At 48.6% G+C, this 12922-nt stretch overlaps 1 protein-coding gene across 7 annotated transcripts in view; it reads left to right on the forward strand.

Moving 5' to 3' along the window:
* The window catches only part of GALNT10 (polypeptide N-acetylgalactosaminyltransferase 10), a 227749-nt gene extending 215371 nt beyond the window's left edge, over positions 1-12378 (forward strand). For 5 of the 7 annotated variants that reach the window (XM_022590207.2, XM_022590208.2, XM_022590209.2 and 2 more), the window contains 4 exons: positions 261-482; positions 3119-3235; positions 7655-7804; positions 8296-12378. In XM_022590207.2, coding sequence (XP_022445915.1) covers positions 261-482; positions 3119-3235; positions 7655-7804; positions 8296-8454 — 648 coding nt within the window. In that variant the 3' untranslated portion in view covers positions 8455-12378. The other 2 variants (XM_089909593.1, XM_089909595.1) reach the window with 2 other exon arrangements.
* The last annotated feature ends 544 nt before the right edge of the window (positions 12379-12922 follow it).

The following is a 12922-nucleotide window of genomic DNA, read 5'->3' on the forward strand; positions in this document are numbered from 1 at the left end:
GCGATCTGTAGAGAAAGAGGGGATGCAAGATGGGCAAGAAAACCAGCAGCAGTTTATTATTCAACCGTAAGTTGTAGAGTCCTTAAAACATGCATAAATAATAAATAGAAATATAGAAGACTTAAAAACACGGTGGGGCTGTGGTCCTTGATGCAGCATAAAATAAGAAAGGTTGACCTCCACCTCCAGGACTCTTTGTACCCACTTTTCTCCTCGGCCCTTCGGAGAGCCTGACCCTTGCCCCTGCCTATCCCGTCCAGAACCTGAAGCGAGTGGCAGAGGTGTGGATGGACGAGTACGCGGAGCACATCTACCAGCGCCGGCCCGAGTACCGCCACCTCTCCGCTGGAGATGTAACTGCACAGAAAAAGCTCCGCAGCTCCCTTAACTGCAAGAGTTTCAAGTGGTTTATGACCAAGATCGCCTGGGACCTGCCCAAATTCTACCCCCCTGTGGAGCCCCCGGCCGCAGCGTGGGGTGAGGTGAGTCTGAAGGGCCAGGCAAGCCACATAATTGGGGCCCGGTGCAAAATGCACGTGCAGACCCCAGGTCCAGAGGTCAGAGAAAAAAGTGCCGGTAACACAGCATTGTAAATCAACTATATTTCAGTAAAAAATTTTTTTAAAAAAACAAAAACTTATCGTCATCTAAAAAGTGCCAGTAGAGGTATAAAATATAAAACTTTTTACTTTCTTTCGGTGGTCTCTTAGCCTTGTGGTGGTGTTTTTGTTTGTTTGCTTTTGAATGTTATAAGTAGAGAAAAATTAAAACTTTAAATGATTAGTGTGAATTTTACCATTCATCTTTATATTCTGCAGTGCCAGTTTTAAAGGCAATGAGAGCATTTAACTTGTGCACAGTTGGTGAAATTTCACAGTCTGTATTTCAAACCTTGTCCATGCGTTTGTATTTTTTACCAGAGCAGTGGAAACACTGCAGAAAACTAACTCAGCTGTTTTTATTTCACTTCTTGATAATGTACACGTCCTATCAACTGTCTCTACCTTGGGCTTACTGATGAATGAGAAAGAACTGAAGGGAAAGGAACTGTGGATTGCCCCCCTCCTTCCCTTTGCTTCTGTGCTGTTATCTTCTGCTGAAGTAGTTGGCTCATCCAGAGAAGCATCACAGAAAGGACATGATAGGGCTCCCCAGTCCCTCCTGTGTCTTTGACCAGCATTCCTCTTTGTGCAGCTGAAGCCAGTTCTGATTGGAAAGGAGGGCGTGGCCGCTGGGACATGCCAGCGCCCCCACTGAGTCACAGCCACGACACACTCACCCTGTTCTCCCTTTGAGTCCTGCTGAACTCCCCTGCATGTGGGACCCCAGGATTCTGTGCTTGCAGGGACTCACAGTCGCTGTCTGTGAACTTGGCAGAAAGGAACGGCAGATGCTCACAGAGCATGTGTCACCTCTGCTCACGTGCATGCTCTATTGCCCCATCAGATTTCACTTGCAGGTTTCACAGATAAAATTACTAGAAAGTTAAAGACAGTGACAGCAGAGCTTTAAACCAAACACAGGACTTCCCAGGAACCTTGGATAGCTGTGGCTTCAGCTGTGAACACCTGGATCCAGAGAGCTCAAATGATGTCAGTCTCTTTTTCTCCTGCTTAACTGTGCTTCCTTTTGTGTTGGCCTCATGCCACAAGTAGCAAGACTGGCTCCCAGAAGCTTCAGGCTGAGAAATCCCAAGCTTGGCCCAACCCAGCAGAAAGTAAAGACCTCTTTCCCAGTGGAGCCAGCAAAGGTCCAGGATTGAAATCTTATCCTTGGATCCTGCACCAGTCACTGTGGCCATTGGAAGAAGGGGGAAGCAAGGGTAGGATGGATGCTCTGGCCACGGGATGGGCCAGGAGCCGTGGCCCTGTGGAAAATCAGGGCATTTTTACCAGAGGTGGAGAGACACGCGTTGGGCCGGCAGAAACATCAGATGTTACTTGTTCAGATTCACACAGCAACTTAGAGGGACCGTTCCCAACTAAGCCATCTGCCTAGCCCCGCCCAACACCAGCATGAGTTTTCTAGACAAGGTGTCATCTTGATTTCCCTCATGAAGCTCTTCATTTCTTTGCCACTCTATTGGCTTTCTCCCCCGTGTTTGTTCAGGTCCTCCGAGAAGCAGACACCAAGATGGGACTAGACGTGCAAGAGACTTACTGGGGCAACACTTGAGGAAAGAATTGAGCAGGGAGGTGGGGAGAGCCGTCAGACCGTGAAGCTGGGGAAGAAGGGTCCCAGCCTGCAGTGAGGCTCTACTGAAGTCTGGCCATGTTAACAGGCAGTCTTCTGGCCAAATCATCTGCCAGAGGAGTGCACATCTCGCGGGGGTGGGCCTGCCTCCCTCAAACGCTGGCTGGGGGCAGCGCCGGGGAGCGTGGCCTCCTCTCGGACACGGTGGTGGATGCAGAACACGGCAGCTGGGTGGTCAGACCCCTGCAGCCGGACATTGGAGTTGACCTTTTCTGAGCCCCGACACCCCCTACCCGTCAGTCGAACGAGGAGCCACGTCTGTGAAGTAGGAGCTGCACGGTGTGGTGCCAGCACCTGGCACGGTGGCTTTTGCCTGCTGTCCGTGCTGGCTGGCCACGCGATTGCCGGGGCCTCCACGCTCCCACGGCGCTCTTCCCCGCACGCCCCCACCCATCTTAGTGAGACCACTGTTGCTCTTTGGATCTTCCCATTCACCCGCCCTAAAAGGCAGTCTCCAAGGTCTGACAGCAAAGACCCTACACCTTTTCTAGAGTGGTTTTCAAGGCATAGTCTCTAGATCACCTGGAATGAGGGAAAAATTTGATCCCTGGACCTATTGGGTCAAATTCTCTGGGAGAGGAGCCAGGGAATCCTCCTTTCAACAGCCCCTCCCCTCCAGGCACCCGCCACCACCCCAGGACTCTGCGTGCTCTAAGACAAAGCAGGGTTTAGCAGAGCAGCTCTGTGTTCCTTTATTGAGGGGCTCAGGGCCCACCCACCAACCCAGGGCAAGCTTTATTAGGATAATTCAGCACTCAGCCCATATGATGCCTCTGCCTTGTTTCCCTCCCCCCACCCCAGCAGGGGCCCAGGCAGGTATCTCGAGGTGGCTAACTGGTCCACTCTTTGCTTCTTTCTTGTCCAGATCCACAATGTGGGCACAGGGCTGTGTGCAGACACGAAGCATGGGGCCCTGGGCTCCCCACTGAGGCTGGAGAGCTGCGTCCGGGGCCGAGGGGAGGCCGCCTGGAACAACATGCAGGTAAGGGCCGCTCCTCAGGACCAGTAGTCGGGCTCTCTGTGCCATCGCGGCCTGCAGTGCTCACATGGTCAGGACTGGGAGGGAGAGGCCACGGGTCGACGATGAGTCTCGGGACTTCCCTGGTGGCGCAGTGGTTAAGAATCCACCTGCCAGTGCAGGGGACACGGGTTCGATCCCTGCTCCAGGAAGATCCCACATGCTGCGGAGCGACTAAGCCCGTGCACCACAGCCACTGAGCCTGTGCTCTAGAGCCCGCGAGCCACAACTACTCAGCCCGCGCGCCACAACTACTGAGCCCACGTGCCACAGCTACTGAAGCCCGTGCACCCTAGAGCCCATGCTCCGCAACAAGAGAAGCCACCACAGTGAGAAGCCCACACATCGCAACGAAGAGTAGCCCCCGCTTGCCGCAACTAAAGAAAGCCCACACGCAGCAAAGAAGACCCAACGCAGCCAAAAATTTTTAAAAAGGACTCCGTGCTTCCAATTCAGGGGGCGTGGGTTCGATCCTGGTTGGGGAGCTAAGATCTCACATAGCACGGCCAAAAAGATGAATCACAGGTCAGCCCAGGGTACGCATTATAAGAGCCTCCTGAGCACCTTGGAAAGAGGAACCCTGCACGTCAGTCTGGACTATTGGTTACAAATGACAGACACCCAGCCCAAGTGGCCATCAACAGAAAGAGGGAGTTACCGGCTGGTGTCACTGAAAAGTCTAGATGATGTCATCAGGATCTCTCTAGGGTCTCAGCTCTGCTTCCCTCTCCGTTGGCTCCATTCTTAACCTGGCTGTCTTCCCACGTGGTGGCAGATGTGACCACCAGCAGCATAGGCTGCCAGCCCCTCAGTGGAAAGGCATGTCCTTCCCAAGAGTTCTGGAGAAGTCCTGGGGCTCTCACACGTTGGGTTTCCTGAGCCAGTGATGATGGGGGTGTGATACGGTCCTCTTACTGACCTGGGCCAGGAATAATGCCTGTTCTCACCAGCCCGAGTGGAAAACACCCTGGTTCTATCAAAGAAATTGACATTGTAGTTGAAAATATTCCCACAAAGAAAATTACAGGCTCAGATAGAGTTACTGGTGAATTCTCTCAAATGCTTAAAGAAGGTAAGTTACTGATTCTACAGAAACTCTTCCGGAAAAGGAGGGAATACGTCCCACCTCATTTTATGAGGCCAGCATTACCTTAATAGCAAAACCAGACTAAAACATTATAAGAAAACCACAGAGCAATATCCCTCATGAACATAATGCAAAAGCTCTAAACAAAAGTTTAGAAAATTATATCCAACAATATATGAAAAGGGTAATACATCATGGCTAAGTGTAATTTATCCCAGGAATGAATGGTTGGTTTAACATTAGAAAATTAATCAATATGATTCACCATTAACAAAATGAAAAAGAAAACCATATGATCACCTCAGCACACCTAGAAAAACCATTTGACAAAATCTAACATCCATTTCTAATAAAAACTCTCAGCAAACCAGGACTAGAAAGGAACTTCCTCAGCTTGATAAAGGGCATCTGTAAAAATTCTACAGCTAACATCATATTTCATGGTAAAAATCTGAATGCTTTCCCACTAAGATCAGGAACAAAACAGGGATTCCAATCTTATCATTTCTAGTTGACAGTGTTCTGGAGGTTCTAACCTGTGGCAAGAAAAAAATAATTTCATCCAGGTGGGAAGTAAAGAACAAAAACTGTCTCTATTTGCAGAGTATGTGATCATCTATGTAGAAAATTCAATAAAATCTACAGAGAAGCTACCAGAACTAATAGCTGAGTTTAGCAAAGTTGCATGATACAAAAGTCAGTTTCTCTATATACTAATAATGAAGAATCAGAAGTTAAAATTAAAAACAAGCATTTACAATGACAAAAAATATGAAATAGGTGTGAAACTGACAAAAGATGTGAAAAGCCTGTGTACCGAAAACTACAAAATATTGCTGATAGAAACTAAAGAAGTTCTAAATAAATGAAGATACATACCGTGTTCAGAGGTTGGTAGACTCAATAATTGATATCAATTCTATCCAAAGAAATATATAAATTCAACAGAATCCTAACATTGTAGTAGGCTTTTTTGTAAAAATTGAAAAACTGATTCTAAAATTCATATGGAAAATGGACAGGACATAGAATAGCCAAAACAAAATTTCAAAAGAAGTACAAAGTTAAAGACTAACACTGATTTCAAGATGTATCGTAAAATGTCAGTAATTAAAGGTGTGACATAAAGAAAGATAAATGGGCTTCCCTGGTGGCGCAGTGGTTGAGAGTCCACCTGCCGATGCAGGGGACACGGGTTCGTGCCCCGGTCTGGGAAGATCCCACATGCCGCGGAGCGGCTGGGCCCGTGAGCCATGGCTGCTGAGCCTGCGCATCCGGAGCCTGTGCTTCGCAACGGGAGAGGCCACAACAGTGAGAGGCCCGCGTACCGCAAAAAAAAAAAAAAGAAAGATAAATGGAACAGAATAGAGAGTCCAAAAATAGACCCACACGTATGTGGACAACCAACTTTTGCAGATGTTCAAAGGAAATTTAGTGCACAAAATATAATCTTTTCAACAAGTGGTGCATATCCATATGCAAAAAAATTTTTTCAATAAATACCTTAGACTATATACAAAAATTAACTCAAAATGGAGCATTGACCTAAACATAAAACCTAAAACAAAATATTTTAAAAGAAAACATAGGCAAAGTGTTTGTGACCTTGGTAACCCAAGCCATGATTTCTTAGATACAACACCAAAAGACAATTCATAAAAGAAAAAAATTGATAAATTGGACTTCTTCAAAATGAAAAACTTCTGTTCTTTAAAAGATACTGTTGAGAAAATAGAAAAGCAAGCTACAGACAGAGAGAAAATGTTTACAAAGCGTATATCTGATAAAGAACTTATTTAGAGTATAAAATTTCTCAAAACTTAATAAGAAAATAAGCAAGGCAATTTAAAAATGGGCAAAAGGTATGTACAGACATTTTTAGCAAAGAAGGCATGTCAGTGGCAAATAAACACATCAAACATGCTTAAGTTCATAGTTATTAGAGAAATGGAAATTAAAATGATAATCTATTAAAAAGACTGACCATACCAAGGGTTGGCAAGGATGTAGATGAATTGGAACCAGGCACACACTGCTGGTGGGAGTGCGACTGGTACAACCACTTTGGAAACCAGTTTGGCAATTTCTTAGAAAGTTACACATGGATCCAGGCATCCCATTTCAAGGGATTTATCCACGAGGGAAGAAATTATGTATACGTCCATACAATGGCTGGTACACATGTGTTCATAGCAACTCTATTTGAAATAACCAAAAACTGAAAACAACCCAAATGTCCAAGAACAGGTAAACTGAGTACCATGCAGTGAAATAATACTTGACCATAACAAGGAATGAACTACTAATAAATGTTGTTATAACATGGATGAATCTCAACAGAACTGTGTTGAGTGAAATAAGTCACAAAAAAATACATACTGTCTGATTCCTTTTATATAAAATTCTAGAAATTGTGAACTAATCTCTAGTGATGGGAAGCAGAGGAGTGATTGCCTAGGGGCATGAGGAGTGGAGAGGGACAGGAGGAAAAGATTACAGAGGCACGTGAGGGTGCTTTTGGGGTGATGGATACATCCACTACCTTGATGATGATGATGGTTTCACGGTGTCAACTATGTCAAAATGTATCAAACACGGGGCTTCCCTGGTGGCGCAGTGGTTGAGAGTCCGCCTGCCGATGCAGGGGACATGGGTTCGTGCCCCGGTCCGGGAAGATCCCACATGCTGCGGAGCGGCTCGGCCCGTGAGCCATGGCCGCTGAGCCTGCGCATCCAGAGCCTGTGCTCCGCAACGGGAGAGGCCACAACAGTGAGAGGCCCGCGTACCGCAAAAGAAAAAAAAAGTATCAAACTGTACACTTAAATGTGGGCAATTTATCGCATGCCAAATATTGTTCAGTAAAGCTGCTGAAAAGAAAGTTTATCGACCAAATGCCATATGTGAACCTGGTTTGGATCCTGATTCAAACAGACTGACTGTGAAAAGAGAGGTATAAGGCAGTCTGAGAACACTTGAACTCAAGATATTTGATGACATGGAAGATTCTGTGATAACTTTTCATTGTTATCATGGCATTTACTGAAGTCATGACACCTGGTGTGGTAGGGTGTCCAGGATTTGCTTCAGAATAACGTTGTGGGTGGGATATGGTGAGGGAAAGCTGTGACAAGATTTTCCGTGAGTTGGTAATCCTCGAAGCTGGGTCACTGGGTCACTGGGACAGGTGTGGTCAGTAAACTTTTTTCTGGACTCCTGTGTTTAAAATTCCCCATGATTACAAAAAAAGAGAGTCCCCTAGCTTTGCCGTCCATCTCACGATGTGCCTGTGTGTACAGGTGTTCACCTTCACCTGGAGAGAGGACATCCGGCCTGGAGACCCCCAGCACACCAAGAAGTTCTGCTTCGATGCCATCTCCCACACCAGCCCCGTCACCCTCTACGACTGCCACAGCATGAAGGGCAACCAGCTGTGGAAGTACCGCAAAGTAAGACAGGGTGTGGGGGGAACAGGGAAGCCTGCTCGATTTAAAAAAAAAAAAAATGTAATGCCTCATTCCTGCTCCCCAGAGCCCCTCCCTCACGTGTTTGTTCCACAGACCTACCATGCCCGACTCTCCAGTCATCAGGAGAAAGCAGAAATTCAACTGTTTATTTTAAGTCTCTGGAATCTTAAATGTTGGCAGCTGAGCCCATTTCTTAAAAAAAACCACCTTGAAAGCCAATGAAATTTGACTGGAGATGGGCAGTGATTAGGGCCCCGACCCGGAAGTGGCAGGCATCACTTCTGCCCGCATCCCAGTGGGCACAGCTTAGGCATGTGACAAGGCCAGCTGCAAGGGAGGCGGGCAGCGCCCACTGTGTGCTCGAGAGGAGAGCCAGACAGGTCTGCGAGCCTCCCTGCCTCCTTGCTGTTGCTGCTGCTGCTGTTTGTTCACCTCCCCAGCGTGGCCCGGCTGATAACCTGCCTGTTTTGCAGGACCAGACCCTGTATCACCCCGTCAGCGGCAGTTGCATGGACTGCAGTGAACGTGACCACAGGATCTTCATGAACACCTGCAACCCCTCCTCTCCCACTCAGCAGTGGCTGTTTGAACATACCAACTCAACAGTCTTGGAAAAATTCAATAGCAACTGAGCCTTCACGTTCCCATGGCAGGCCTGGCAGGGTCCTCTCCGGCATTCACTGCAGCCTCCCTCTCCCAAGAGAGGCAGGGCTTCTGCGGACTCCGTCACATAAAAGCTGCTGACCAGCCGGGCCAGGGCAGAGGGGGCGCTTGAAGCTGAGCCAGGTGTCTGCCTGGCCCTGCAGGCCCAGAGTGGTGGAGCCGGGATAGAGAGCAGACCCCACAAGAGGCCCCGCTCAAGAGCAGAGCCTGCTGCACCCCTGGCGGCATCATGGAAATCCAGGAGAGCCTTTTCAACTTTGTCACCACGTTCCCTTGAGCATTATGCAGGAGGACTGCCAGGGCAGCCCTAGACCACCCTAAAATGAGTCCTCTGAGGCTGCCTAGCCTTCAGGTGGCTCATACATGACAGTCCTGCAGAGAGAGAGGCAAATTCTGTCTGTAGGGGGGGCAGCTATTAGCACCAGTGCCACCCATCTGCAGCAGAAAGGAAAAAGTCTTTCTCGGGGCCACTGGTTTCAGCCTTTGAATTTTTGCCTGCCCAGCATCTGTTGTCTGTCACAGCCCCAGGAGATGCAGTCAGTCGAAAGCCGTGCCTCGGGCCCTCCGAGTGTACAATACTGACCATTGGCCAACTGCCAGGCCTGGGGGCAGCAGCGCGACCCGCAGATATTCCTTTGCAGCCGTGGACAGACGGGATGTCTCCCCTTGCTCTCAGGGTACTCGAAATGCCCATTTTAGTGTTCTTCGGGCACAAGGACAGCCCAGCCACCAGCTTTTCAGGACTGTGTTTCAGATGGCCTTGGGCCTGTGGCACGGGCCCAGTAGAAAACCTCCAAACTAGAAATTCTGGCTGAATTTCCCTCATCAGTGCTTCCATCTCCCCCCCCCCGCCCCCGCCCCCCTCTCTCTCTCTCTCTCTCACTCTGTCTCGGCCAATTGCCTGCCTCAGGAGAGGAACAGAGGTGTGAGGTCCGGAGGCCTCCAGGGTGGACCGTGGGCAGATGCCTAGCCTCTGACTCATTGTGGTTCTGGTTCTCATATGGAATTCTAGAATTTTTAAAGAACTCTGTACTGTGATCACAAACTAAAATGCCACATAGGATTCTGGTATTCTAGCATCCAATATGGATTTCTAGGATGCTGTGATTAGCCAGCCAAGTGTAAAACATTCGAGTCAGCCCCCAGCCTAGAGACAATCTGTGAAGTCCAAAGTTGGTGGTGCTGGGGGAGGGGGCAGGGGACCTGTGTCCATCAGCTCATACCGGAGGCCTTGGTGTGACACGGTCCTCAGCCCAGACCTAAAGCCCTGCCAACCTGCCACCATGGTCACACCTGCAGTGGAGAACAGATCCCAGTGTCCCATGAACAGACGTGTACCTAGCTCCATGCCGGTCCTTTGTGTTTACCTTTTGCTTTGTTAATTATGTGTCAGCCTCCCAGAGGGCTCCCAAACTAATAGGAAGTGTTTCTGTAACCAGCCTGCCACCCACTGATTCAGAAATGGAAATCGCAGTCTACAGCCCACCGCTTCTGCCAGCTAGCCCAGGAAGTCCTTGAATCAGTATTCCAATTAGAGTCGAGCCTCTCGACTGTGTTATTTACCAATGAAATAACTGAGACATAAATCTGGGAGCAGAGCCACGAATCTGACTTTGAGATGCTGGCTGATCTCAAGGCTGTCAATTATCTGGGGAGGGAAGTAAACATTCCCGGCCACCACCACCCCGATTAAGCGTGCAGCGGGCAAAGTGTCACTTCCACTTCTGCCTCAGCACAAGCCCTGCTCTGGCCACCTGCCCGCAGGAGAGGCAGCCCCGTGCTTACAAAGCCTGCTTGTCGATCCCTGGTGTCTTTTCCAAGGGAGCGCTATATCTTTAGAAGTGGCCCTCTGTAGGAAGGAGTCGAAGATGAGACCCCTTTCAGAATCTAGGATAACAAGAGTGTCGCAATATGGGAGAACTGAGTTAGGATTCATCATCAGAGAGTAATTCAGCATCATTAAAATACAAACTGTGCCTTTTAAAAAGAAAAAATGCAAATGTACAGCCAATCCCTAAACTTGAATCATTTCCTAGTGCCTTGCTAGACATAAAGGGGCAGGGTTGGGGGGAGGGGAAACATGTTTGATGGTGTGTGCAGTTCCTGTTGGATGAGTGTGTGTTTCTTAATGTCTAATTTCAAGCAGGAGGCGTTGGGCCTAGAGCAGGATCTGAGACAGCAATGCCTCCCAAGGGCCAGAGGCCAGAAGTTATTCCATTTTATGCAAATAACACCCCAAATTTAAAGGGTAACTGCATGGCTCATTTAATCTGTGGCCAAGAAGGGCCTCAGCAGCCCCTGGGAGAGGGCCCTGTTTGGAAGCCACGCCTGCAGCCCCCAATCCCACGCCCAGGTGGAGGGCGGAGCAATGGCTAGGTTTCCAAATGGTCCCACTCCAAGTGGGTGACAGGACGCATGTGGGAAGCAGGAGCAGCAGCAAGCAGTCCTCAGTTGTCCTCTTTTCCATCCTTTGGTTCTCCTTTTGAGTCTGGTTTTGCACCCTCAACAAGGGATGGGCAGGTCCTCTGAGCACTCTGGCATTTGTAATTGCTGAGCCCACATCTGTAGGTGCCGAGACTTGACATAGCCTGTAATCAAGGAAGGAAGGAGAGAAGTCCATTTGTTAACTGGCCAACTGATCGCACATACTAGCCATCCATTGTTTTGTCTTCATTTTGGAAAACCACCTGGCTCAAGGATCCAGGTCCCTGCTCCACCCTGGCTGATGCTCCGTCAAACAGCCAGGAGCTTGTGGAGGTGCTGTCAGCCAGGTGATGTGTGAGAACGTGGGCCCTTTTTCCTTTAGAGCCTTTCTTCTGAGCATGGGGTCGCAAAACAGGGTGTGGCTAGAAAGTATCATGCCTGTGCGGCCCACCAGCAGCCTTTCCAAAGGGGGACTCCAGAAACATTTTGGAATGCAAAGAGCATCTTCACTGTCAGTACAAGGCCTTGGAGGAGGCGGCTAAGTGTGCAGGCACACGTGGGAAAAGCCATTCCACCTTGTGCTTCCAGTTGGAGCTTTCAACTTTTAAAACAGTCCAGGAGCTATCAGTTCCCTATTTTTGGAAGAAATAGCTCAGAGGCAGAAGGGAGTACATCCACAAAAGGGATCTAATGGGAGATACGACCTTAGGACCTGGGGAGAAAGAGCAGTTCTTGTCGAAGATGTAGTTCTTGGTGGATTCCCAAAGTCCACATTATATTCGCCACCTGCTGAATTTCTTTTTCTCCTTAAGAAATAGGTGATGTCCTTGAAGATGGCGCCATATTTCTTTCTGTGCATCTCTACTTTTCGTCTCTGAAGTTTCAAAAGAGTGGCGAAGCACTTTACAGTCGTAACTGAGAAATCTGGACTCCTTGCTTCACAGGGATCCCTTGTTTGCACAGATTGGGTGATCCTTTGTAATTCTTAGAAGGCAATGCATTTTTAATTAAGTTTTCTGAAGATTTTTAAGTGTGGGAGAAGGGCAAGGTGTGAGTTCTGTCCTGGAATTCTTTTCTGCTTTCAACTGATGCATTTTTGTGAAAATCCAAGTAATATGTTTGTTCAAACTTGATCTTGAGCCAAGGCCCACTGTCACCTTTGGGGTGGGAGTTGGACCTACATTCCAAGCGACAAGGTCCTCTTAACATCCACTCCCAAAATGGCTTTGATTCAGCCACGCCAGCCAACAAGGTCAGGGTCCTGCTCTGTTACAGGCCTGAAGGTGGATCCCAAAGGGATTACAAGCATGGAATACTTGAGAAGTCAGACCTGGGATTCCATAGAGAAAGCTCGAGACCGCCAACCTCTCATCTCCTGCCTGGAAAAGTGAGCCTTTGTGAAGACCTGACTTACCATGTACAACTGTGATTGTGACTGTTGTTGAGTAAACCTCCAGACTTTTCTCTAATGTGGTCTCTGGCTAATTCCTTGTCCTGCGCCATTCTCCAGTCCATCGTTCCCTGTGTATTCGTCGAGCACCCGCTCAGTGCCCAGGGCCTCTGCTAGGTCCAGAATAAATTCCCAACAGCCATCGTTCTAGAGAGGAAGGCAGACCTCAAACAACTCACCACGATGATGTCAGGTGTGAATAGGGCTATGAAGGATATAAACAAGGTATTTTAGAGACTGGGGTAGGGATCAACGTGAGGTAGGATAGTCAGGGAATGCCTCTGTGAGAGCTGGATGATATGAGGAGGGTGTACGAGCCAAGAGGCAGTTTGGTGGAGGAGCATTCCGGGCAAAGGGAACAGGCAGTGCAAAGGCCCTGAGGGAGGAAGGAGTTCCCGTGTTGGAGGCACAGAAGGAGTTCACAGACTTAGGCGAGGTAGCCCACAAAGGGTCTTACACCCAAAGACCACACCCACGAGTGGAGGATTTCAGTGAAAATATGAGACAAGCTTAGCTCATGTCTTCTGTTCACCCATGAGTCACAAGTCCCTGCTTACCAAAGC

Source organism: Delphinapterus leucas, chromosome 3, assembly GCF_059928025.1.
Source record: "Delphinapterus leucas isolate spDelLeu-1000000601 "Yukka" chromosome 3, BTC_Dleu_Yukka2, whole genome shotgun sequence".
Lineage (NCBI taxonomy): Eukaryota > Metazoa > Chordata > Mammalia > Artiodactyla > Monodontidae > Delphinapterus > Delphinapterus leucas.